General features: G+C 65.1%; 4 protein-coding genes and 10 non-coding genes across 16 annotated transcripts in view; 5 read left to right on the forward strand and 9 right to left on the reverse strand.

Moving 5' to 3' along the window:
* Window positions 1-1,173: 1,173 nt before the first annotated feature.
* TRNAQ-CUG (transfer RNA glutamine (anticodon CUG)) lies at window positions 1,174-1,245 on the reverse strand. The gene has a single exon. It is a non-coding gene; the product is annotated as a tRNA-Gln (tRNA).
* A 172-nt stretch (window positions 1,246-1,417) lies between these two features.
* Window positions 1,418-1,490, reverse strand: TRNAK-UUU (transfer RNA lysine (anticodon UUU)). The gene has a single exon. It is a non-coding gene; the product is annotated as a tRNA-Lys (tRNA).
* A 900-nt stretch (window positions 1,491-2,390) lies between these two features.
* Window positions 2,391-4,285, forward strand: LOC142076517 (histone H2A type 2-C-like). Its single transcript, XM_075138802.1, has 2 exons — window positions 2,391-2,804; window positions 3,037-4,285. The coding sequence occupies exons 1-2, from the start codon at window positions 2,430-2,432 to the stop codon at window positions 3,076-3,078; spliced, it is 417 nt and encodes a 138-aa protein (XP_074994903.1). The 5' UTR covers window positions 2,391-2,429; the 3' UTR covers window positions 3,079-4,285.
* A 449-nt stretch (window positions 4,286-4,734) lies between these two features.
* LOC142076518 (histone H2B 5-like) lies at window positions 4,735-6,113 on the reverse strand. Its single transcript, XM_075138804.1, has one exon. It carries the CDS (start codon window positions 5,148-5,150, stop codon window positions 4,770-4,772), a length of 381 nt encoding a protein of 126 aa, XP_074994905.1. The 5' UTR covers window positions 5,151-6,113; the 3' UTR covers window positions 4,735-4,769.
* TRNAG-GCC (transfer RNA glycine (anticodon GCC)) lies at window positions 5,930-6,000 on the forward strand. The gene has a single exon. It is a non-coding gene; the product is annotated as a tRNA-Gly (tRNA).
* Window positions 6,114-6,159: 46 nt separating the features above from the next.
* TRNAN-GUU (transfer RNA asparagine (anticodon GUU)) lies at window positions 6,160-6,233 on the reverse strand. The gene has a single exon. It is a non-coding gene; the product is annotated as a tRNA-Asn (tRNA).
* A 532-nt stretch (window positions 6,234-6,765) lies between these two features.
* Window positions 6,766-6,847, reverse strand: TRNAS-GCU (transfer RNA serine (anticodon GCU)). The gene has a single exon. It is a non-coding gene; the product is annotated as a tRNA-Ser (tRNA).
* A 142-nt stretch (window positions 6,848-6,989) lies between these two features.
* TRNAA-CGC (transfer RNA alanine (anticodon CGC)) lies at window positions 6,990-7,061 on the forward strand. Its single transcript has one exon. It is a non-coding gene; the product is annotated as a tRNA-Ala (tRNA).
* A 252-nt stretch (window positions 7,062-7,313) lies between these two features.
* Window positions 7,314-7,385, forward strand: TRNAM-CAU (transfer RNA methionine (anticodon CAU)). The gene has a single exon. It is a non-coding gene; the product is annotated as a tRNA-Met (tRNA).
* Window positions 7,386-8,581: 1,196 nt separating this feature from the next.
* JOSD2 (Josephin domain containing 2) lies at window positions 8,582-12,646 on the reverse strand. 3 transcript variants are annotated; one of them, XM_075138799.1, is made up of 5 exons: window positions 12,543-12,646; window positions 11,289-11,487; window positions 11,054-11,179; window positions 10,756-10,950; window positions 8,582-10,649 (listed from the first exon to the last, which is right to left on the reverse strand). In XM_075138799.1, exons 1-5 carry the CDS (start codon window positions 12,574-12,576, stop codon window positions 10,544-10,546), a joined length of 660 nt encoding a protein of 219 aa, XP_074994900.1. In that variant the 5' UTR covers window positions 12,577-12,646; the 3' UTR covers window positions 8,582-10,543. The 3 variants fall into 3 exon arrangements, with proteins under 3 accessions (XP_074994900.1, XP_074994901.1, XP_074994902.1); XM_075138800.1 differs by having other exon boundaries at window positions 8,582-10,678; XM_075138801.1 differs by lacking the exon at window positions 12,543-12,646 and adding an exon at window positions 12,453-12,525 and having other exon boundaries at window positions 8,582-10,678.
* TRNAD-GUC (transfer RNA aspartic acid (anticodon GUC)) lies at window positions 8,597-8,668 on the reverse strand. Its single transcript has one exon. It is a non-coding gene; the product is annotated as a tRNA-Asp (tRNA).
* On the forward strand, window positions 8,873-8,946 carry TRNAT-AGU (transfer RNA threonine (anticodon AGU)). Its single transcript has one exon. It is a non-coding gene; the product is annotated as a tRNA-Thr (tRNA).
* TRNAE-CUC (transfer RNA glutamic acid (anticodon CUC)) lies at window positions 9,196-9,267 on the reverse strand. Its single transcript has one exon. It is a non-coding gene; the product is annotated as a tRNA-Glu (tRNA).
* Window positions 12,647-12,817: 171 nt separating the features above from the next.
* Window positions 12,818-23,010, reverse strand: part of ASPDH (aspartate dehydrogenase domain containing) — an 11,385-nt gene continuing 1,192 nt past the window's right edge. Inside the window, exons 3-9 of the mRNA XM_075138798.1 lie at window positions 22,285-22,423; window positions 19,438-19,522; window positions 17,251-17,400; window positions 14,628-14,860; window positions 14,325-14,476; window positions 12,934-12,984; window positions 12,818-12,894 (exon numbers count right to left, since the gene is read on the reverse strand). Of these exons, the coding sequence (XP_074994899.1) occupies window positions 12,947-12,984; window positions 14,325-14,476; window positions 14,628-14,860; window positions 17,251-17,400; window positions 19,438-19,522; window positions 22,285-22,423 (797 nt within the window). The 3' untranslated portion in view covers window positions 12,818-12,894; window positions 12,934-12,946. The remainder of the gene's footprint in view (window positions 12,895-12,933; window positions 12,985-14,324; window positions 14,477-14,627; window positions 14,861-17,250; window positions 17,401-19,437; window positions 19,523-22,284; window positions 22,424-23,010) is intronic.

Genomic DNA, 23,010 nt, shown 5'->3' on the forward strand with positions numbered 1-23,010 from the left:
TGGGAGGGACTGGGGGGCGCTGGGAGAGCCCAGGCTCCAGTGGGGCTCACGGCTGGAGGTACAAGAGGAGAAGTGTCCGTAGAGTCACTTTGAGTTCCCCTTGGGGACAGCGTGATATGAGGTCACCTCCCCCTCCAGGTGGCACTTGTGGTCCCCAAGAGGGGTGGCAGACACAGGGGACCTCATAGGTGGTCCCTGATGGGGTGGCACATGGTGGGACCCACAGGGTGACACCCTGAGTGGCACACATGGGCCGTGATGGGGTGTCACAGGTGGTCCCCATGGGGTGTCACACATGGGGTGTCACACATGGGATGTCACACAAGGTCCCCAATGGGGTGTCAAACATGGGACGTCACACGGGGTCCCCAGTGGGGTGTCAGACTTGGGACGTCACATGTGGTCCCTGATGGGGTGTCACACATGAGATGTCACATGCAGTCCCCCAAGGGGGGGGAAGGAGGGGGGTTACACAAGGTCCCCAATGGGGTGTCACACGGGGTCCCCGATGGGGCGTCACACGGGGCCCCCTATGGGGCGTCACATGTAGGACGTCACAAATGGTCCCCGATGGGGTGTCACATGGGGTCCCTGATGGGGTGTCACACGTAGGATGTCACACGGGGTCCCTGATGGGGCGTCACATGGGGTCCCCGATGGGGTGTCACACGGGGTCCCCGATGGGGTGTCACACGTAGGATGTCACACGGGGTCCCTGATGGGGTGTCACACGGGGTCCCCGATGGGGTGTCACACGTAGGATGTCACACGGGGTCCCTGATGGGGCGTCACACGTAGGATGTCACACGGGGTCCCTGATGGGGCATCACACGGGGTCCCCGATGGGGTGTCACATGTAGGATGTCACACGGGGTCCCCGATGGGGTGTCACACGTAGGATGTCACACGGGGTCCCTGATGGGGTTTCACACGTAGGACGTCACACGGGGTCGGTGATGGGGCGTCACACATGGGACATCACCTGCAGTCCCCACAGGGGGGTCATGTTTGGGACAACCCACGTCATACCTGGTGGGGCACTCCCCAAGTGAGTGTCCCCCGTGGTCCCCAAATGCGGTGGGACGCGGAGCACCGACCCCCCCCCCCATCCCTGCCTGTACCGGGGGGGGACAGAGGGTGACCGGGGGCGGTCGCAAAAGGCGGGGGGGTGGAAGGTCCCACCGAGATTTGAACTCGGATCGCTGGATTCAGAGTCCAGAGTGCTAACCATTACACCATGGGACCGGCCCGCCCGGCCAGCGCCGCCGCGCCCCACACGCCTCCGCGCCGCCTCCGCCGCAGAAAGAAAAAAGGCTCCGGGGCCGGGAGGGGTGGGGAGGGCGGCGGAGCCCGGTGGGGGCCGCGGTGGGAGAGGAGAGGGGACCCTGCGGGGGAAGGAAAAAGGGAAAACGGTTTTCGCCCGAACAGGGACTTGAACCCTGGACCCTCAGATTAAAAGTCTGATGCTCTGCCGACTGAGCTATCCGGGCTCCTGCCGGCACCCGCCCGGCGCCTCCCCATGGGCTGCGGATCCCCGGGCGGGAGATCCGAGGGTGGGGGGGAGACACCCGGCGGGGCACAAATACCCGCGGGGTTCGGGGGTAAAAAAGGCGAAAAGAAGGATTTTTAGAGGTAAACCCGTGATTTTTAAAGGTGAAAAGGTTGCTAAGGGGGCGGGAACCCACCCTCCGTGCCGCTCCGACCCGCGGAGCAGCGGCGGGCGGAACGCCCTTATGTAGGGTCAGGCCGGACCTGAGTGAGACCCGCCACCTCCGTCCCCCTTCTTCCCTGCGGACCAATGGGAAGGCCGCCGGCTCGCAGTGCGACCAATCAGCGTCCAGCGCCGGACGGTGTGCGAGCGGCGGGACGGAGCCCCCGTCGCGCCGGGCGACCGGCGCAGCTCTGCTCCGGAAATTCCCGAAAACGCTTTAAAAGCCTTAAAACGCTGTTTGCGGGAGAAGGGAGCGAGCGGTTTGCCCTTAGCCCCACAGCAGACTTGTGCTGAGCTATTAATGTGTAAAAAAGAGCTTTACTATATAAAAAAAGCTCGCTTTATATAACCTAAATAGTCACCTATAGCTTGAAGGAGCGAGCGATGCGTTTAGCAGCCCGCGGCCACCGCCCCCTTCCAGCCCCGCCCGGGGTCCCCCGCCCCCCGCGGCTCGCCGGGCCCCGCTGCCCGCCGGGGGCTCCGGCGGCTCCAGCCTCCCTTTGTAACCTCCGTGGGGCCACACTTGGCCACGCCCCGCATGGAAATGAGGCGGCTCCAAACCTCGGGCCGTTATTGGCCAGGAGTCGCTGCTGTTCTATTGGTCCTCCGGCGAGCGGACTTGTAACCAATCAGAAGGTGCCGTTTTGATCCCCGGCAGGGTATAAAAGGCAGGGCCGCGGCGCCGCGCTGTTCTTTTCTGTGGCGGAGGAGGGGGGCGATGTCGGGCCGCGGGAAGCAGGGGGGCAAGGCCCGCGCTAAGGCCAAGTCGCGCTCATCCCGCGCGGGCCTCCAGTTCCCCGTGGGTCGCGTCCATCGCCTGCTACGAAAGGGCAACTACGCCGAGCGGGTGGGCGCCGGCGCTCCCGTCTACCTGGCCGCCGTTATGGAGTACCTGACGGCGGAGATCCTGGAGCTGGCGGGTAACGCCGCCCGCGATAACAAGAAGACGCGGATCATCCCCCGCCACCTGCAGCTGGCGGTGCGCAACGACGAGGAGCTCAACAAGCTGCTGGGCGGTGTCACCATCGCGCAGGGCGGGGTCCTGCCCAACATCCAGGCCGTGCTGCTACCCAAGAAGAGCGAGAGCCACAAGGTCAAGGGCAAGTGAGGCGGCGAGGGGGGGGGTGAAGCTGCTGCGAGGAAGCTTCGGGGTTTTTATCGCCTCGGGGTTTTTTTTATTCTCTTTTTTTTTTTTTTTTTTTTAAACCCAAAGGCTCTTTTCAGAGCCACCCACCGCTTCAGGAAAAGGGCTGGAGGAGCGGGGTGATGGGGGCTTAATGAGCGTTAATAAATGAATTGTTACTCAGGTCTTAATACTTCTACAGCTGAAACAGGAGGTAAAGCACCGTCACCCCAAAACTCATTAAACAGCCCCGAAAGAAGTAGGGGAGCAGCTGCTAAAGATAAAAACGTGGAAAAGGAGATGGGTTTCAGGGTTCCGATAACAATTTGCAAAACGAACACAAAAAACGCTAATTTTTGCTAATAAAGTCGCCTTCTGGCAATTCCGTAGCCGGCGAGGAATGACTTAAGAGCTTGGTTATAAGCGAGTGACGTCTGTAGATATCGCGAAATAAATCTTTATAGGACACATCGCAATTACAGTAGATTCTAGGAAAAATATCTCCAGGAAAGGCTTTTTTCTCCGGCTTCACGCAGCTCTTAAGGGGAGCGGGTGTAAAGCGAAGCTGGGCACCCTCGGTGATGATCAGTGATGGAGGAGGTCGGGGTGCACCTGCTCAGCACCTCGTAGGTGCAGATGGAGCAGCTCTCCTTCCTTGTCGCCCTTCATTCTGCGTCCTTGTCGCCGCCTCCTCGGAGCCCTTAGGGGCGGGCGCCGCTTGGCCGGCCCGGGCACCGCGCTGCCGCCGCCCGCACCGGGAACGGCAACTGCGCCGGTTGTAGAGTTATGCAAATGAAGGCTCCAGTCCGCGCTCGCCCGTTGGCTGACACAATCCCGTCGGAGCGCCTCCGACTATGCCACTACAGGGGCTCCAAAACCCGCGCGCTGATTGGTCTGCTGCTGTATTGGCTCAGCCAATGGCAGCGCGCCGTTTGGATTCCCCGCCGTTTAGGTGGGCACCGCGCCGGGGGCAAATCTCTCTCCAGGGAGACTCGAAATTACGAACGAATACACGGAACGATATTCGTCCCATCCAAACCCAAAAAGAACGCGTCCCAGTCCCTCTCTCTTCCAGGCAAACATCAAGGTAGAAAATAGGGTGGGGGTGTCATTCCCCACCCAGCCACAGCGGTGGTGTCAAGTACGCGCTAAGGAGGCTTCTTTATATTCATCAAACTCAGCTTTTTTACAGTTATTGCATTTTAACAGCCCAGAAAAGCCTCAGTTTTGCCCTAAAAAAAAAAAAAAAATCGAGGCTCACAGTAGCAGGCAGCTCACGAAAAAAGCTTTGAGCAGTAAAATCCGTAACCCCCCCCCCCCGCACACGCCATAGAGGTGCCGATCTAAAACACAGCACCCAGCTACAGGAACAGGCTTCGCTCTGCGTGTTGGGGGGCACCCGGCCGTGCCCCCGCCGCTCCGCGCCCCGCTCCCCCCGACAGCACCCAGCTCCCCCCGCCCCGGTGTGGGCGCTGCAGCCCCGCCCACGGGGTTTATATAGGCCCGAGTCGGACCAGAGGGGAAACCTGCGCTTGCAAGTCCCTGAGCGCGTCCCGCCCCGCGGTGACGTTTACGTCCACCCGGACCAATCAGAGCGGAGCAGCGGGTTTGAAGGCGAAAGCGGCATCAGGAACAAGGAACCCCGAGGGCTGCGGGCGTCCTAGAGGGAAAAACCTTCGCTGCAGCGCAGAAACCGCGTTTTGTTAAAATACAGAAAAATAATCCATTTTAAAGACAGCCTTTAAAACGCTCAGCAGCTGCCCCAACCTCCCCCACCCCCGATCTACAAACCGTTACGATCCTCAAAAACCCCCCCCCAAAAAAGGGGCATCTCAGCAGCGACGTCAGCTCTTTGCTAAGAAAGTGGGTGGCTCTGAAAAGAGCCGTTGGGTTGAGTTGAGCCGAGCGGGTTCCTGCAGCCGATATCCAGCCGCTTTACTTGGAGCTGGTGTACTTGGTGACGGCCTTGGTACCCTCGGAGACGGCGTGTTTGGCCAGTTCGCCGGGCAGCAGGAGCCTCACGGCCGTCTGGATCTCCCGCGAGGTGATGGTGGAGCGCTTGTTGTAGTGGGCCAGGCGCGAAGCCTCCCCCGCGATGCGCTCGAAGATGTCGTTAACGAAGGAATTCATGATGCCCATGGCCTTGGAGGAGATGCCGGTGTCGGGGTGCACCTGCTTCAGCACCTTGTACACGTAGATGGAGTAACTCTCCTTGCGGCTGCGCCGCCGCTTCTTGTCGCCCTTCTTCTGGGTCTTTGTCACCGCCTTTTTGGAGCCCTTCTTGGGGGCAGGCGCCGATTTGGCCGGTTCGGGCATCGCGCTCTGGATCCGCTCACCGCAGTCACCGCAACCGTCCGCAACGCAGTGAAGCCGCCGAGCGGGCGGCGCCGCTTTTATAGCGGCATTATGTAAATGAGGGATTCAAACGTCGCGCACGGCCATTGGCTGAGAGAATCCGTAGCGCCCCGTGCGGAGGGACCCCGTGCATGCAAATATACCGGCTCCAGAACGCAGGCTTTGATTGGACGCTGATCGTTAGTTCAGCGCAAGGGTCTCAGCCAATCAGAACACGTCGTTCGGATCCTGCCGCGCACAGCGTGGACCGGGGGGGGTGCGGGGGCGGGGAAGCCGCGCTGGTCCCTGTGCGAGCTCGGTGCCGCGCCGGAGGGGAGCAGAGCCGGCACCGGGGGACCCCATTCGGGGGACCGAGCCCTGGGGCAACCGCAGCGGGGCTTCCCCGGGGAAGAAGGCGGTACCGGAGCCGCTTGGCCCCGCTTTCCCCTCGGGGCGCGGGCGCTCCCGGCCGGGCCGCGGCTGCTCAGCGCAGGAGGGACCCGGGACTCCCCTCGCGGCCCCGCCCACCCGCACGCTGCGGCCAATCAGCGCCGAGCGCGCGAAATTCAAATCGCGCACCGTGGGAGCGCGCAGCCAGCGAGAAGCGCCTCCTTCGCCTCTAGTTGCTATTAATCTTAATTAGTGCGCCGTCCCAATTAGCAGAGCTTCACCCCTCGCAGGCATAAAGATTTTATACGTCATGGATCTGTTTTGGGGTTAATCACCTTATTTTTCAGTCTCTTGACGCCTGTTTAGCGGGGGCATTGGTGGTTCAGTGGTAGAATTCTCGCCTGCCACGCGGGAGGCCCGGGTTCGATTCCCGGCCAATGCAGCGTGTTGTTTTCCTCTTCCTCACCTTACCTTTATTTTGACTCTTTCACCCTTTTTCCATCCCCGTTTTCCACCTGGAACACAGTACGTGACCGCGTCGCAAGTTGCCCCTCCCATCCGAAAAAAAAAAAAAAAACTCGCGTGGAAAAATATTTACTCACGTCCCTGGGTGGGCTCGAACCACCAACCTTTCGGTTAACAGCCGAACGCGCTAACCGATTGCGCCACAGAGACCCGCGGTGTCGGCCCCGCCCCGCCGCCCCTCCCGGCCCCGTGCACCCCCCGGGATGCGCTGCCTGCTGCAAAACTCGGGGGGGGGGCTTGGAAAATTGCACGGGAGGGGGGGCTCCTGCACCGGAAACAGAAAGGGGGGACCCCGGGTTGGGAAATAGCACGGTGCTTCCCCCACCTGCAGCCTGCAACCCCCCCCCAAATCCTGCAAAAAAATGGGGCGGAAGCTTGGAAAATTGCACGGGGGGGGCTCCTGCACCTGTGAGAGGTGGAGGGTTAAAACTTGCGGGGGGCCCACGCACCCACCTGCAAGAATTGGGAGGGGGGAAGCAATTAGAAATCGCAGGGAGCACGCACACGGGGATCGTCCGTCTGAGGAAGTGCGCGGGGACCCCCCAAAACCACTTGGTAAAAAAGTTGTAAAGGTGCTAGAGGGGGAACCCCGAAAAATTAATTGCAATTAGGTGCAAAAGGTAGAGAGGGGGGGTCCCCGGGAACCCCAAAAAGGGGGAGGATGAGCAAAATCTGAACTCGCCGACGAGGATGGGATTCGAACCCACGCGTGCAGAGCACAATGGATTAGCAGTCCATCGCCTTAACCACTCGGCCACCTCGTCCGCCGGGCGGGCTCCGCCGCCGCGCCGCCATGGGGCGCGCTAGGCCGGGGGGGGGGGGGGGGGGGGGGGGGGCGGGGCGGAGGGTGGGGTTTCGCCCGGGGAAGGCGGTGCCAAGGGCGGTGGCGGGCGCGGGGCGCGCGCAGGGGATGTAGCTCAGCGGTAGAGCGCATGCTTCGCATGTATGAGGCCCCGGGTTCAAGCCCCGGCATCTCCAGGGGGGGCGGAGGAGCCTCCCTCGCCCTTTTTTGGGGGGGGTCCTGGGAGTTGGAGGGGATAATAATCCCGCGGGGAAGGGGAGGCCCCTTACCCCTATTTTTCCCTCCCGCCTCCGCCGGGGAAACCCCGCCGTCTCCCACCCACCCCCCCGTGGAGCACCGCAACCCGTCTGCACCCGCGCCGGGCTGCGGGAGGGAATTTTTTCCATTTACGATTTATCAGAATAAAAGAAAAAGTTGTTTTTATAAGCAGCAGAGTGGCGCAGCGGAAGCGTGCTGGGCCCATAACCCAGAGGTCGATGGATCGAAACCATCCTCTGCTAAGCTCTTTTTCTCCCTCCTCTTCTGCATTTGCCTCATGTCCTCAACGCCCCCCGCTTACGTTTATTGAATTTCTCTCCCTCCTGAATACCACGAATTTTTTTGCACAAGCACCCAACGCTCCGGCAGCGCACACGTGGCTGCCCTGCCACCTTCACAAGATGGATCCGGTTAGAAGGGGCCTCCAGAGGATCCCAGCCCAACCTCTGCTCGCAGCAGGGAGAGTCAGAGCAAACAGGATTGCTCAGGGCCTCAGGCCGAGGAATCTGCGAGGGTGCAGAGCGCTCCCCCAGCGTGACCACGCTCCCGCCTGCGCGGTGGGTGCTTCACCGGAGCTCCGCGCTGGAATGAGAAAGCTCCTCCATACAGCAAAGCTACACCCGGGCTGATCAGGCCTCCGGAAGGAAAAATTAAGCCCTAAGAGACCACCGGGATCTGCCGTTACGCCGGTCCGGGAGCTCCGTCCGCGGGACGCAGCAGGCAGAACCGCACCGAGCCGCGGGCGGGCAGGTCACGGTTTGGCGCCAAAACCGACGGTTTAAACTCCAGAGGCGCCGTCTGATTGGTGGGTGAGAGGAGCGGCGCGATTGGTCGGTGGGCGAAAGGGGCGGTGGTGGTAGGCGGGGCGCCAGCGCGCCGCTCGCAGTTCCCCCTCAGGTCCGCCACTCGCGCCCTATATAAATGCCCGCGGAGGCGCCGCCCCGCTCAGTCCGCGGCGGGGTGAGGCGGGGGGCGGCTGTGACCTGCTGCTCGCAGCCACGCGTCCTTTCCAGGCCCGCCCACTCGTGTCAGCCGCACTAATTATGTCCGTTTATCGCTGTCTTAATGACCTTACGTAACGTTTCATCGCTTCTGCGGGGTTAACATCAATCCTTGAGCAGCGGGAGCTTCACAAGGTCGTGTGCGATGACGCCCACGTACCCATGCAGGCCCCCGGCTTCGGCAAAACCGTCCCGGAGCGGGTGGGGATAAAGCGACCGAAAAAAAATCCCCTTTTTTTTTGGCTGGAAAAGGGAACAAATAGGGCCGGGAAAGCGGGGGGGAGGGGGGCGGGATCTGTGTTGAAAAATTCCCCTCCTGCGGAAAACGCCCCAAACGTGGTTTCCCTCCCGTGCAGTTCCGACGGGTTTGTCGTGGGTAAAAGAGGAAAATAAGGTTAAAAAGAGGAAAAAAGAGAACAAATTTTTTTTTAAAAAAAAAAAAGGAAGGCAACCTCCCCGTCGGGGAATCGAACCCCGGTCTCCCGCGTGACAGGCGGGGATACTCACCACTATACTAACGAGGAAGGAGCTGACGGGGAGCGTTCGGCCGCCGGTGCCTAAACCCACCCGCCAGGCACCGGCTCGGCGTGCGCCCCCGCCCCGCGCCGCCGTCACGGAGGGCGGGAGAACCCCGGGGAGGCCGCGGACACGCGTGGGGGAAGCGGGGGACACGCGTGGGGCCGGCGGCTCCCGGAGATGGAGCGCGAGGGCGGGTGGGATGAGCGCGCGGCGCCGTGGCTTAGTTGGTTAAAGCGCCTGTCTAGTAAACAGGAGATCCTGGGTTCGAATCCCAGCGGTGCCTCCGCCCTATCGCGGCTTTATCGCGATAGTAACACGTGGTATTTTTTATTATTTCCCCCTTTCTTTTTGTGTTGTTTTTTTTTTTTAAACCGGCCGCCCCCACACCTCGCCCCTCCCGCCCGCCGAGGAAAGGAGGGCCCGTGGTGGAGCTCCCGGTGGCGTGGAGGGGGGAGGGGGGGGGATGTGAACGATCGCGGGTGGGTGGAAAATGAGAGCGAAAATGGACGGGGGGGGTGAAAAAAAGGTGTTTTTCCCTGACCGGGAATCGAACCCGGGCCGCGGCGGTGAGAGCGCCGAATCCTAACCACTAGACCACCAGGGAGCGCTGGGAGCGGCCCCGCCGCCGGCCGCCTTCCCCCGGCCACGGCTCCGCGCCGTTCCCCCTCGACTGGGGGCGGGATCCAAACGGCGCGCAGCCATTGGCCGCGCGGGTTCAAGGAGCGGACCAATCAGGGCGCGCGCTTTGGAGCCGCCCCAGCGGAGCGGGAGAGGCGGGCGGTGCGGCCCGGCCCGGGGCGGAGGGAGCGGGAGCGGGAGCGGCCCCGCCGCCCTTCCCCGGGACCCCCCCGACCTCTTCCCGGGGCTGCGGCCGCTCCGCCGGGGGGGGGACACGGCCGCAGCACCGCGCCAACCCCCCCCGGAGCGCCATAACCCCCCCCCAGTTCATCACTGGGGGCAGAGCCTCCTCCTCCATTTCAGCTTCAGGCTCTTTATTGCTCCCCGCAGCCCGGGAATCCCGGCCGAGCTGGGCTGCGAGGGCCGGGTTGGTGAATTGGGGTCAGGTTTGGGGATTTTGGGGATCATTCAGCCCCAGCTTCCTGCACTGAGCCTGGGAGGGACGCGTAGCCCGAGGAGGGGCGACTGAACGAGCCCAAGGACCACGGCGGAGACACAAAGCTGTAAACCGGCAGTTTTAATCACCTTTTTGTGGGTAATTAAGCCCATTTGGGTGCCACGTGCACCCCGAGGTCACGCCAAGTGCCATCGATCCGGCACTGGGAAGGGCTGGGAATAACCCGGCTCCGGATGCGGCCACGGTGCTGGAGACACGACCCTGCAGAGCCGGGAAAGGCGCGCAAGCGGCGGGCGACAGGCGCAACCGGTGTGCGACACGCGTGACAGGGACGGCAGGAGGGTGACATGCACAAGCGGCGCGCGACCGGCGCGTAACGTGCGCGAGCAGCGCGTGACACGGGACACGGGTCACGCGTGAGCGGCGGGGGACGCACAACCGGGGGCGTGACGCTCACCGGCAGCGTGACACGCGTTAAAGAGCGTGCGACACGCGCAAGCGGCGTGCGACGCGCCCTCCCCTCCGACACCCCGCTACGACACCCTGTTGCGCACCCGCGGAGGAATCCCGGTGACAAGAGGCAAAACCGGCGCGCGAAATCGGGGCGAAATCAGGGAACGGAAGCACCGCGGCGGCACGGTGACAGCGGGCGCGTGTTCCGGGGTCCCCACGGCTCCCCAAAACCATCCGGGTTCGTGTTGTAACAACCCCCCCCCCCAACGCCGGATGAGCAGCGCTTGGAAAAAGTCCCAAAGCGTGGCGGTTTCATCCCAAAGAGGAGGGCGGGTGGAGTCACCCATCGGCGTCACCCGTCGGCGTCACCCGTCGGCGCGCGACGAATCACTCGGGGCTCAGCCAGGCGCCGGCCTCCTCCACGGCGCGCGGCACGACGAGGAAAACCTCGCAGAGCCCTTGGGAGAGGAAATCCCGCAGGAAAGCCCTGCCGGAGGGAGAGGCGGAGGTGACACCGGCGTCCCCATCGGCGTTTCACCCGGCGTCACCCAAACGGGCGCCTACCTGAGCTCGGCCTCGCCGCCGATGGCGACGGGCGCCCGGAGTTTGGAGTCGAGGTTGTAGTAGGTGCCGCGGAGCTGCCGGACGGCCAACCAATGCTTCCGACGCAACGGCAAAGCCACGAAACCCAACGAGACGTGGGAGGGGACGTTGAGGATGAAACCCAGGATTTGTCCCAGCGCCAGCCGCTCCAGCGACCTGCCGGGGTTGGGGGCGGGGAGGGCGGAAACGGGGTGAGGAGGGGGCTAGGGATAAAAAAAAAATAGGGTGGGGGGGGGGTGGGGGGGGATGGGGGCCGCACCGGCGTTTGTCCCACCAAACGGCCGCCAGCTCCAGGCTCTGCAACGCCGCCATGATGACGTTGACGTCGTAGTTGCCGGTGCCCAAGAGGCTGCGGTGCGGGTTGAGGCGGGCGTCGGGAGCCAACCTGTGTGGGGAGAAGGGGGGGGGGGGGTAAGGCGGAAAATAAATAAGGAAAATAACGGAAATAATGGAAAATTGGGGGGGTGGGGGGCGGGGAACGGGGCGCTACGCGCCTCTTGCAGATCTCGTCGGCGGCCTCCTGGGTGAAGCAGGGTCGCTGCAGGACGTTGTTGAGCGCGTGGACGGCGCAGAGCTCCAAGCGCTGGCGTTCGTGGTACGGCACCGCCGCCGGCCCCCCCGAGGATGATGATGATGATGATGATGGTAGGGGGGGCCCCGACATGGCCCCCGGGATGGGGGCAGCCCGGCTGCCTGTGGGGTGAAGGGGGCGGCACCCCCAAAGTTCCCATGGGGAATTTATAGGCGGGGGGGGGGGGGGGGGAGCGACCGGTGGCACCCGCAAATCCCAGCACCCCCCTTCCAGCACCCCCCAGTAGCTTCCTGACACTCCCAAGTTCCCCCCAAGCACCCCGTAGACCTTCCCGAGACCCCCCCCCTGCACCCTCAAGCCCCCCCCCAAGCCTCCCCGACTCTCCAGGCATCTCCTAAAATCCCCCCACCCCCGCCCCAGGGAGCCCTCAGACCTTCCTGACACCCCCCAGAACCCCCCAAGATGCCCCCAGGCATCTCCCCAAAGCCCCCAGGTGCCCCCCAGCTCTTCCAGACACCCTCCTGGACCCCCCAAAGACACCCCCCCCATTGCACCCACAGACCTCCCAGGCCCCCCTCTTACATCCATCAGCCCCCCCAAAAGACACCCCCCAAGCCCCAACATCCCCCTTCAGGTTCCCCAAAACCCCCAGGCACCCCCCTGCATCACCAAGACACCCCCCCTCCGCCCAGGAACCCCTGAAATACCCTCCAGGCACCCTCGGCCCCCCCCTCAGGCTCCCCAATACCCCCCAGGCACCCCCGAGGCTCCTCCAAACAGACCCCTAAAGCCCCCCCAGGTCCTCCAGGAAGCCCCCAGACCCTCCTCGTACCCCTCAGCCCCCCCCCCAAAGACCCCCTGCCCCCACCCCCACCCCCCAGACCCTCCCGGGCCCCTCTGGACCCCCCCGCGCACCCCTAAGACATTCCCAGGCCCCCTCGGACCCCCGGAACAGCTCCTGCCCCCCCCCCAAAACACCCTCCAGGGACCCAAACACCCTCCAGACTCCCGCGGACACCCCCCGACCCTCCCCCCCCGGGGCCCACCCAGTCCCGTCCCCCGCCCCCGGCCCCCTCCAGGCCGCTCCGCCGCCCCTCCAGGCCCTTCCTAGGGGCAGCCAAGGCACCTGACAGGGCCCCGCGGGCCCTCCCCGGCGCCGCCCGCTCCCCTCCGGCTTCCCCGACCCCCCCGGGCCCCCCGGCCCGGCCCCGCGCACCCCGCGCTTCCTCCGGGGCCGTCGGCGGCCGCATTCCCCCCCTCCCCGCGTCCCCGCCGCCGGAACTACGGCTCCCGGCGTGCACCGCGGCTCCCGGCGTGCACCGCGGCGCGCGGCCTGGTGTACCGCGGACCTTCCTCCCGGCGTGCCTTGCGCCTCAGCCCGCAGACAGGCAGCGGCCTCGGGCCTCCCTCCCGGCGTGCCTTGCGCCGCGCTGCCGCCAGGCGGCCGCGGACCTTCCTCCCATCATGCCCCGCGCCTCCCCCCCTCCGCCGCCATGACGAGGCGCAGCCGCCGCGGTGCCGGTGTCGCCGCCTTTAATGTCACCCGTCTGTCCCCGGGCTGTCCCCGTCTGTCCCCGGGCTGTCCCCGTCTGTCCCCGGGCTGTCACCGGCCCGGCGGCCTCAGCACAGCTGGACGCATCCGCCATGTCCGCGGCAGGCTGCGGGGGGACACAGAGGGGGTGACCGGGGGGCTCGAGGGGGACATGGGGACATGGGGGACATGGGGACATGGGGGGCACCGGGGGTGGGGGGGACAAGGCGGTATGTGGGGGGACACGGGACATGGAGACATGGGGGGGACTTGGGAAGTTTCGGGGGGACACAGGACATGGGCGTGGTATGGGGGACATGGGTGTGGTATGGGGGGACATGGGGGACATGGGGGGACATGGGGACATGGGGGACATGGGTGTGGTATGGGGGGACATGGGGACACGGGGGACATGGGGGCACAGGGGACATGGGGGACACGGGGGACATGGGGGCACAGGGGACATGGGGGACATGGGGGCACAGGGGACATGGGGGACACGGGGGACATGGGGGATATGGGGGCACAGGGGACATGGGGGACACGGGGGACATGGGGGATATGGGGGGACATGGGGACATGGGGGACATGGGTGTGGTATGGGGGGACATGGGGGCACAGGGGACACGGGGGACATGGGGGCACAGGGGACATGGGGGACACGGGGGACATGGGGGCACAGGGGACATGGGGGACACGGGGGACATGGGGGACATGGGGGCACAGGGGACATGGGGGACACGGGCCATAGGCCACAGGGGTATGGAGGGACACGGGGACGTATAGGGGACATACGGGGGGACATGGACACAGACATGGGGGGATATGGGGACATGAAGGGATTTGGTGGGGGGGACATGGGTACAAGGGACATGGGGACATATGGGGGGACAGAGAGGACATTGGGGGACATATGGGGGCATATGGGGGGGCAGAGGGGACATGGGGACATATGGGGGGACAGAGAGGACATTGGGGGCATGGGGACATATGGGGGGGACAGGAAATTGGGGGACATGGGGACATATGGGGGGGACACAGAGGACATTGGGGGACATGGGGACATATGGGGGGGACACAGAGGACATTGGGGGACATGGGGACATATGGGGGGGACACAGGACATTGGGGGACATGGGGACATATGGGGGGACAGAGAGGACATTGGGGGACATGGGGACATATGGGGGGGACACAGGACATTGGGGGACATGGGGACATATGGGGGGACAGAGAGGACATTGGGGGACATGGAGACATATGGGGGGACAGGAAATTGGGGGACATGGGGACATATGGGGGGGACACAGAGGACATTGGGGGACATGGGGACATATGGGGGGGACACAGAGGACATTGAGGGACATATGGGGGGAGAGGGGGGACACGGAGGGACACGGGGGACGGACGGGGACATGGGGGGACACCCAGGGACGGGGGTGGCCGTGGGGGACCGGGGGCGCCCACCCAGGAGGCTGCTCCAGAAGGCGTCGCGGGTGGCGTTGCCGGTGACGGCCCCCGGCGCCGCCGGGTTGCGGCGGGTGCTGGTGACACGCAGCGCCCGTCCCTCGTCCCCCGCGCTCGTCACCTCCACCTCCACGATGTGCCAGTCGGGGACACTGCGGGGACACCGGGGGGGGGGTGACACGAGGGACAGGACAAGACGGCAGGGTTGTGACAAGTGACACGTGCTCCCCGTCACCGCCTGTTGGTGGGTGACGTCAGGGTGACACCGGGAGGTGACACCGGGGGTGGTGGCCCGTCACCTACTTGGGGTCGGCCACCAGGCAGGCGCGGACGCCATCGAAGCCGAGGCGGGGCGCGGCCACGGCGGCGGCCGCCATGGTGTTGACGTTGTTGGGGGCGAGGGGACAGAGGGGACGCAGGGGACCCTCGTAGAGCACCGCCCGCCCCCCCGCTGCCACCGCCGCCGCCAGCCGCTCCTGCAGCCACCCCTCCAGGCGGAAGCTCTGCGGGGCCTTCGTCATTGTCACCTTCAGCGCCTGGCGGGGGGTGGTGGACACTGTCACCAACACCCCCGGCGCTGTCCCCAAAGCCCAGCGTGGTCCCCAAACTAAGATTCTGTCCCCAACCCCAGATGTGGTCCCCAGCCTTGGACAGTGTCCCCAAATCCTAAGGCCAGATACTGTCCCCAAATCCAGATGTGGTCACCAAGCCCAAGACACTGTCCCCAACCTTGGACATCGTCCCCAACCTTGGACACTGTCCCCAAATCCAGATGTGGTCCCCAACCTTGGACACTGTCCCCAACCTCAGATGCTGTCCCCAAATCCAGATGTGGTCACCAAACTCGGGCACTGTCCCCAACCTTGGACACTGTCCCCAACCTTGGACACTGTCCCCAACCTCGGACACTGTTCCCAAATCCAGATGTGGTCACCAAACTCGGGTACTGTCCCCAACCTTGGACGTGGTCCCCAACCTTGGACACTGTCCCCAAATCCAGATGTGGTCACCAAACTCGGGCACTGTCCTCAACCTTGGACGTGGTCCCCAGCCTTGGACACTGTCCCCAACCTTGGACACTGTCCCCAACCTCAGACGCTGTCCCCAAATCCAGATGTGGTCACCAAACTCGGGCACTGTCCCCAACCTTGGACGCTGTCCCCAAATCCAGATGTGGTCACCAAACTCGGGCACTGTCCCCAACCTTGGACGTGGTCCCCAGCCTTGAACACTGTCCCCAACCTTGGACGTGGTCCCCAACCTCGGACACTGTCCCCAAATCCAGATGTGGTCACCATACTCGGGCACTGTCCCCAACCTTGGACATGGTCCCCAACCTTGGACACTGTCCCCAACCTCGGACACTGTCCCCAAATCCAGATGTGGTCACCATACTCGGGCACTGTCCCCAACCTTGGACATGGTCCCCAACCTTGGACACTGTCCCCAACCTCGGACACTGTCCCCAAATCCAGATGTGGTCACCATACTCGGGCACTGTCCCCAACCTTGGACATGGTCCCCAACCTTGGACACTGTCCCCAACCTCGGACACTGTCCCCAAATCCAGATGTGGTCACCAAACTCGGGCACTGTCCCCAACCTTGGACACTGTCCCCAACCTCGGACACTGTCCCCAAATCCAGATGTGGTCACCAAACTCGGGCACTGTCCCCAACCTTGGACACTGTCCCCAACCTCAGACACTGTTCCCAAATCCAGATGTGGTCCCCAACCTCAGACGTTGTCCCCAAACCCCAACGTGGCCCCCAAACTAAGATGCTGTCCCCAACCCCAGATGTGGTCCCCAAGCTTGGACACTGTCCCCAAACCCCAATGTTGTCCCCACCCTCAGCTGTGGCTCCAAAACCTGGACGTGGTCCCCAACCCAGACGCTGTCCCTGACCTCACAGTGTCCCACCCCTTGGTGTCCCCAAACCCCTGGTGACCCCAACCCCACAGCACCCCAAGCCCCATGGTGCCCCCAACCCCCCAGTGTCCCACCCTTTGGTGTCCCCAACCCCCTGGTGACCCCAACCCCATGGCACCCCAAGCCCCATGGTGTCCCCAAGCCCCCAGTGTCCCCCATCCTCAGAAACCCCGACCCCACAGCGTCCCCAACACCATGGTGTCCCACCTCCTCAGTGTCCCCAACCCCATGGCACCCCAAGCCCCGTGGTGTCCCCAACCCCTTGGTGTCCCCAACCCCACAGCACGCCAAGTCCATGGTGTCCCCAACCCCCTGGTGACCCCAACCCCACGGCACCCCAAGCCCCATGATGTCCCCAAGCCCACAGCGTCCCACCCCCTGGTGTCCCCAACCCCTGGTGACCCCAACCCCACAGCACCCCAAGCCCCATGGTGTCCCCAACCCCCCAGTGTCCCACCATTTGGTGTCCCCAACCCCCTGGTGACCCCAACCCCATGGCACCCCAAGCCCCATGATGTCCCCAAGCCCCATGGTGTCCCCAACCCCCCAGTGTCCCTTTGGTGTCCCCAACCCCCTGGTGACCCCAACCCCACGGCACCCCAAGCCCCATGATGTCCCCAAGTCCCATGGTGTCCCCAACCCCCCAGTGTCCCTTTGGTGTCCCCAACCCCCTGGTGACCCCAACCCCACAGCACCCCAAGCCCCATGGTGTCCCCAAGCCCCATGGTGTCCCCAACCCCCCAGTGTCCCTTTGGTGTCCCCAACCCCCTGGTGACCCCAACCCCATGGCACCCCAAGCCCCATGGTGTCCCCAAGCCCCATGATGTCCCCAAGCCCCATGGTGTCCCCAACCCCCCAGTGTCCCTTTGGTGTCCCCAACCCCCTGGTGACCCCAACCCCACAGCACCCCAAGCCCCATGATGTCCCCAAGCCCCATGATGTCCCCAAGCCCCCGGTGTCCCCCCCGTCCCCGGTTGTCCCCAAGGGGTGGCTCACGGCCAGCGTCCCAGCCTCGTCCATGCGCGCGATGTCCTCGCAGCCCCACAGGGCGCCCCGGGGGACGTAGAGCGTGTGTCCCCCCCGCGCCGCCGCCCCCCGCAGCCGCCGCTCCGTCTCGGGGTCAGCCAGCGCCGTGGGGGACCCCAGCTGGGGACAGCGGCTCAGGCCACCGCGTCCCCCGTGGTCCCCCCTACCCCCCACCGTCCCCATGGTCCCGCTGTCCCCGATGTCCCGGCCCCAGTGTCCCCACCGCCCCGAAGTCCCCACCCTACTGTCCCTGCTGTCCCCAACCTCCCTGCTGTCCCCATGTCCCCACCACCCCATCATCACTGTCCCCAACGTCCCTGTTGTCCCCAGTGTCCCCCTCATCCTGTCCCCAGCTGTCCCCAACCTCCCCATTGTCCCCAGTGTCCTTGTCCCCACCATCCTGTCCCCAACCTCCCTGCTGTCCCCAACCTCCCCATTGTCCCCATGTCCCCACCACCCCATCATCACTGTCCCCACCATCCCTGTTGTCCCCAGTGTCCCCCTCATCCTGTCCCCAACCTCCCCATTGTCCCCATGTCCCCAACACCCCATCCTCATTGTCCCCAACCTCCCCATTGTCCCCAGTGTCCCCAACCCCCCATCCTCACTGTCCCCAACCTCCCCATGTCCCCAGTGTCCCCACCACCCCATCCCCACTGTCCCCAACCTCCTTGTCACCCCCAATGTCCCTGCCATCCTGTCCCCAACCTCCCTGTTGTCCCTGGTCTCCCCATGTCCCCACCACCCCATCCTCAGTGTCCCCAATATCCCTGTTGTCTCGTGTCCCCCTCATCCTGTCCCCAGCTGTCCCCAACCTCCCCATTGTCCCCAGTGTCCTCGTCCCCACCATCCTGTCCCCAACCTCCCTGCTGTCCCCATGTCCCCAAGACCCCATCCCCACTGTCCCCAACCTCCTCATTGTCCCCATGTCCCCAACACCCCATCCCCTCTGTCCCCAACCTCCCCATTGTCCCCAATGTCCCCAACATCCCATACCCACTGTCCCCAACCTCCCCATGTCCCCATCACCCCATCCCCTCTGTCCCCAACCTCCCCACTGTCCCCAGTGTCCCCATCACCCCATCCCCATTGTCCCCCATATCCCCACTGTCCCCATGTCCCCACCATCACCTGTCCCAACCTCCTCATTGTCCCCATGTCCCCAACACCCCATCCTCAGTGTCCCCAACATCCCCACTGTCCCCAGTGTCCCCATCCCCATTGTCCCCAATATCCCCACTGTCCCCATGTCCCCACCATCACCTGTCCCAACCTCATTGTCCCCATGTCCCCAACACCCCATCCCCGCTGTCCCCAACCTCCCCATGTCCCCACATCCCCACTGCCACCATACCCACTGTCCCCAACCTCTCACTGTCCCCATGTCCCCACCACCCCATCCCCACTGTCCCCAACCTCCTTGTCACCCCCAATGTCCCTGCCATCCTGTCCCCAACCTCCCTGTTGTCCTTGGTCTCCCCATGTCCCCAACACCCCATCATCACTGTCCCCAACATCCCCACTGTCCCCAGTGTCCCCATCACCCCATCCCCATTGTCCCCAATATCCCCACTGTCCCCATCTCCCCACCTTCCCATCATCACTGTCCTCAACCTCCCCATTGTCCCCAGTGTCCCTGCCATCCTGTCCCTGGCTGTCCCCAACCTCCCTGCTGTCCCTGATGTCCCCATGTCCCCACCATCCTATCATCATTGTCCCCACTGTCCCCATGTCCCCACCCTCCCCATTGTCCCCATGTCCCCACCACCCCATCATCACTGTCCCCAACATCCCTGTTGTCCCCAGTGTCCCTGTCATCCTGTCCCCAGCTGTCCCCAACCTCCCCATTGTCCCCAGTGTCCTCATCCCCACCATCCTGTCCCCAACCTCCCTGCTGTCCCCATGTCCCCAAGACCCCATCCCACTGTCCCCAACCTCCTCATTGTCCCCAGTGTCCTTGTCCCCACCATCCTGTCCCCAACCTCCCTGCTGTCCCCAACCTCCCCACTGTCCCCATGTCCCCACCACCCCATCCTCACTGTCCCCATCTCCCCATGTCCCCATGTCCCCAAACCCCATCCTCACTGTCCCCAACCTCCCCATGTCCCCCCTGCTGCCCTGTCCCCACTGTCCCCAGCCTGTGCCCCGTGTCCCCACCATGAAGTCAGCGTGGGCCAGGATGTCCTCGCCGTGCTCCCGGGCCACGCAGGGATGTGCCACCTCCACCACCAGGTCCACCTCCCTGGGACATGGGGTGACACCAGGATGTGGGGGGACCCAGGGGACATGGGGTGGCACCGGAGAGCCTGGGGACATGGGGTGGCAATGGGGCATGGGGGGTACCTGGGGACCTGTGGTGGCACCAGGACATGGGGAACCTGGGGACATGGGGTGGCACCAAGTCTTGGGGGGACCCTGGGGACATGGGGTGGCACCGGGACATGGGGGGTACCTGGGGACATGGGGTGGCACTGGGGCATGGGGGACCCTGGGGACCTGTGGTGGCACCAGGACATGGGGAACCTGGGGACATGGGGTGGCACCGGGACATGGGGGGGTACCTGGGGACATGAGGTGGCACTGGGGCATGGGGGACCCTGGGGACCTGAGGTGGCACCAGGACATGGGGGGAACCTGGGGACATGGGGTGGCACCGGGACACGGGGGCACCCAGGGGACATGGGGTGGCACCAGAGATCCTGGGGACATGGGGTGGCACTGGGGCATGGGGGACCCTGGGGACATGGGGTGGCACTGGGTCCTGGGGGGACCCTGGGGACACGGGGTGGCACCAGGACATGGGGGACTCTGGGGTACAGGGTGGCACCAGGGTGTGGGGGGACCCTGGGGACATGGGGTGACACTGGGGCATGGGGGGACCCGGGGACATGGGGTGGCACCAGAGATCCTGGGGACATGGGGTGGCACTGGGGCATGGGGGACCCTGGGGACCTGTGGTGGCACCAGGACATAGGGGGACCATGGGGACATGGGGTGGCACCAGGACATGGGGGACTCTGGGGTACAGGGTGGCACTGGGACGTGGGGGGCCCCTGGGGACATGGGGTGACACTGGCCATGGGGGGCCCCTGGGGACATGGGGTGGCACTGGGACGTGGGGGGACCCTGGGGACACGGGGTGACACCGGGACGTGGGGGAACCCAGGGGACATGGGGTGGCACCAGAGATCCTGGGGACATGGGGTGGCACTGGGGCATGGGGGACCCTGGGGACATGGGGTGGCACCAGAGATCCTGGGGACATGGGGTGGCACTGGGGCATGGGGGGTACCTGGGGACCTGTGGTGGCACCAGGACATGGGGGGACCATGGGGACACGAGGTGGCACCAGGACATGGGGGACTCTGGAGTCCAGGGTGGCACCAGGGTGTGGAGGGGCCATGGGGACACGGGGTGGCACTGGGTCGTGGGGGTGGCACCAGGTCCTGGGGGGACCCTGGGGACACAAGGTGACACTGGGGCATGGGGGGACCCAGGGGACATGGGGTGGCACCAGAGATCCTGGGGACATGGGGTGGCACTGGGGCATGGGGGACCCTGGGGACCTGTGGTGGCACCAGGACATGGGGGGACCATGGGGACACGAGGTGGCACCAGGACATGGGGACTCTGGAGTCCAGGGTGGCACCAGGGTGTGGAGGGACCATGGGAACACGGGTGGCACTGGGGCATGGGGGACTCAGGGGACACGGGGTGGCACCAGGACATGGGGGACTCTGGGGTACAGGGTGGCACCAGGGTGTGGGGGGACCCTGGGGACACGAGGTGACACTGGGGCATGGGGGGACCCAGGGGACATGGGGTGACACCGGGACATGGGGGCACCCAGGGGACATGGGGTGGCACCAGAGATCCTGGGGACATGGGGTGGCACTGGGACGTGGGGGGCCCCTGGGGACACGGGGTGGCACCAGGACATGGGGGGACCATGGGGACATGGGGTGGCACCAGGACATGGGGGACTCTGGGGTACAGGGTGGCACTGGGACGCGGGGGGACCCTGGGGACATGGGGTGACACTGGGGCATGGGGGGACCCGGGGACATGGGGTGGCACCAGAGATCCTGGGGACATGGGGTGGCACTGGGGCATGGGGGACCCTGGGGACCTGTGGTGGCACCAGGACATAGGGGGACCATGGGGACATGGGGTGGCACCAGGACATGGGGACTCTGGGGTACAGGGTGGCACTGGGACGTGGGGGGCCCCTGGGGACATGGGGTGACACTGGCCATGGGGGGCCCCTGGGGACATGGGGTGGCACTGGGACGTGGGGGGACCCTGGGGACACGGGGTCTGGGGATGTGACAGGGGGTGGCAGGGTGGCGTGGAGGAGGAGGAATGGGGTGACATGGGGGGGTCCATGGGGATGACGTCGGGGTCCTGGGGTGACATTGGGTCCTGAGGGGTGACATGGGCATGGGGGGTGGCATGGGGGGGGGACAACAAAGGGGTGGCATGGGGGGCCCAGGGGTGACATGGGGGTGGCAGGCGATCCTGGGGGTGACACTGGGGTCCTGGGTGACATGGGGGTCCTGGGGGTGACATGGGGCTCCTGGGGGTGACATGGGGGTGGCAGGCGATCCTGGGGTGACATTGGGGTCCTGGGGTGACATGGGGTGTTGGGTGAGGCTGAGGGTGACATTGGGGTCCTGGGGTGACACTGGGGTCCTGGGGTGACCAAGGGGGTGACACAAGGCTCCAGGGGACTCCTGGGGGTGACATTGGGGTCCCAGGGTGACACTGGGGTCCTGGGGTGACACTGGGGTCCTGGGGGTGACATTGGGGTCCCAGGGTGACACTGAGGGTCCTGAGGGTGTCATTGGGAGTGACACGGGGGTCCGGGGGGGTGACATCGGGGTCCTGAGGTGACCGGGGCGGGGGAGGGGGGGGGGGGTGACACAGGGCTCCAGGGGACTCCTGGGGGTGACGGGGGGGAGGTCTGCGAGGTGACCGGGGTGGGGGACAAGGGGTGTCACTCACGTCTGGGGGAGCAGGCGCAGGTCCGGCAGGCGCAGGGAGGGGGCAGCCCCCCCAGTCGCCCCCGTCCCGCGCCCAGACGAAGGCCAGAGCCACCCCCAGGGGGGGACCCCCGCCAGCAGCCGCCCCGCCAGGAACTGCCCTGGGGGGGGGGGGACACGGCCGTCACCCCCCTGTCCCCACGAACTGCCCTGGGGGGGGGGGGGGCACTGCCCCATCCCCCCCCCCCGTCCCCACGAACTGCCCTGGGGGGGGGGGGCACTGCCCCATCCCCCCCCCCCGTCCCCACGAACTGCCCTGGGGGGGGGGGGCACTGCCCCATCCCCCCCCCGTCCCCACGAACTGCCCTGGGGGGGGGGGGGCACTGCCCCATCCCCCCCCCCCGTCCCCACGAACTGCCCTGGGGGGGGGGGGGGCACTGCCCCATCCCCCCCCCCCGTCCCCACGAACTGCCCTGGGGGGGGGGGGGGCACTGCCCCATCCCCCCCCCCCCGTCCCCACGAACTGCCCTGGGGGGGGGGGGGGGACACTGCCCCATCACCCCCCCAATCACCCCCAGTGTCCTCCCAGTTGCCCCATAGCCCCCCAATTACCCCCCGCCAATTGCCCCAATTAGCCCCGGAGCCCTCAATTGCCCCCTTAGTCACCCAATGAACCCCTAATTACCCCCTAATTACCCCAAATTACCCCCTAATTACCCCCAATTGCCCCCAACTACCCCCCAATTAC

Source organism: Calonectris borealis, unplaced genomic scaffold (genome assembly GCF_964195595.1).
Source record: "Calonectris borealis unplaced genomic scaffold, bCalBor7.hap1.2 HAP1_SCAFFOLD_59, whole genome shotgun sequence".
NCBI lineage: Eukaryota > Metazoa > Chordata > Aves > Procellariiformes > Procellariidae > Calonectris > Calonectris borealis.

What these genes read in the sequence shown, in the direction of transcription:
- LOC142076517 (XM_075138802.1), top strand. Translation starts at nt 2,430, where the DNA reads ATGTCGGGCCGCGGGAAGCAGGGGGGCAAGGCCCGCGCTAAGGCCAAG. An exon ending in AGAAGAGCGAGAGCCACAAG is followed by an intron (nt 2,805 to 3,036) that starts GTCAAGGGCAAG and finishes ATACTTCTACAG; the next exon opens with CTGAAACAGGAGGTAAAGCA.
- LOC142076518 (XM_075138804.1), bottom strand. Translation starts at nt 5,150, where the DNA reads ATGCCCGAACCGGCCAAATCGGCGCCTGCCCCCAAGAAGGGCTCCAAA.
- JOSD2 (XM_075138799.1), bottom strand. Translation starts at nt 12,576, where the DNA reads ATGCGGCCGCCGACGGCCCCGGAGGAAGCGCGGG. An exon ending in GGCCCCGGAGGAAGCGCGGG is followed by an intron (nt 11,488 to 12,542) that starts GTGCGCGGGGCC and finishes TTCACCCCACAG; the next exon opens with GCAGCCGGGCTGCCCCCATC. An exon ending in GCCGACGAGATCTGCAAGAG is followed by an intron (nt 11,180 to 11,288) that starts GCGCGTAGCGCC and finishes CTCCCCACACAG; the next exon opens with GTTGGCTCCCGACGCCCGCC.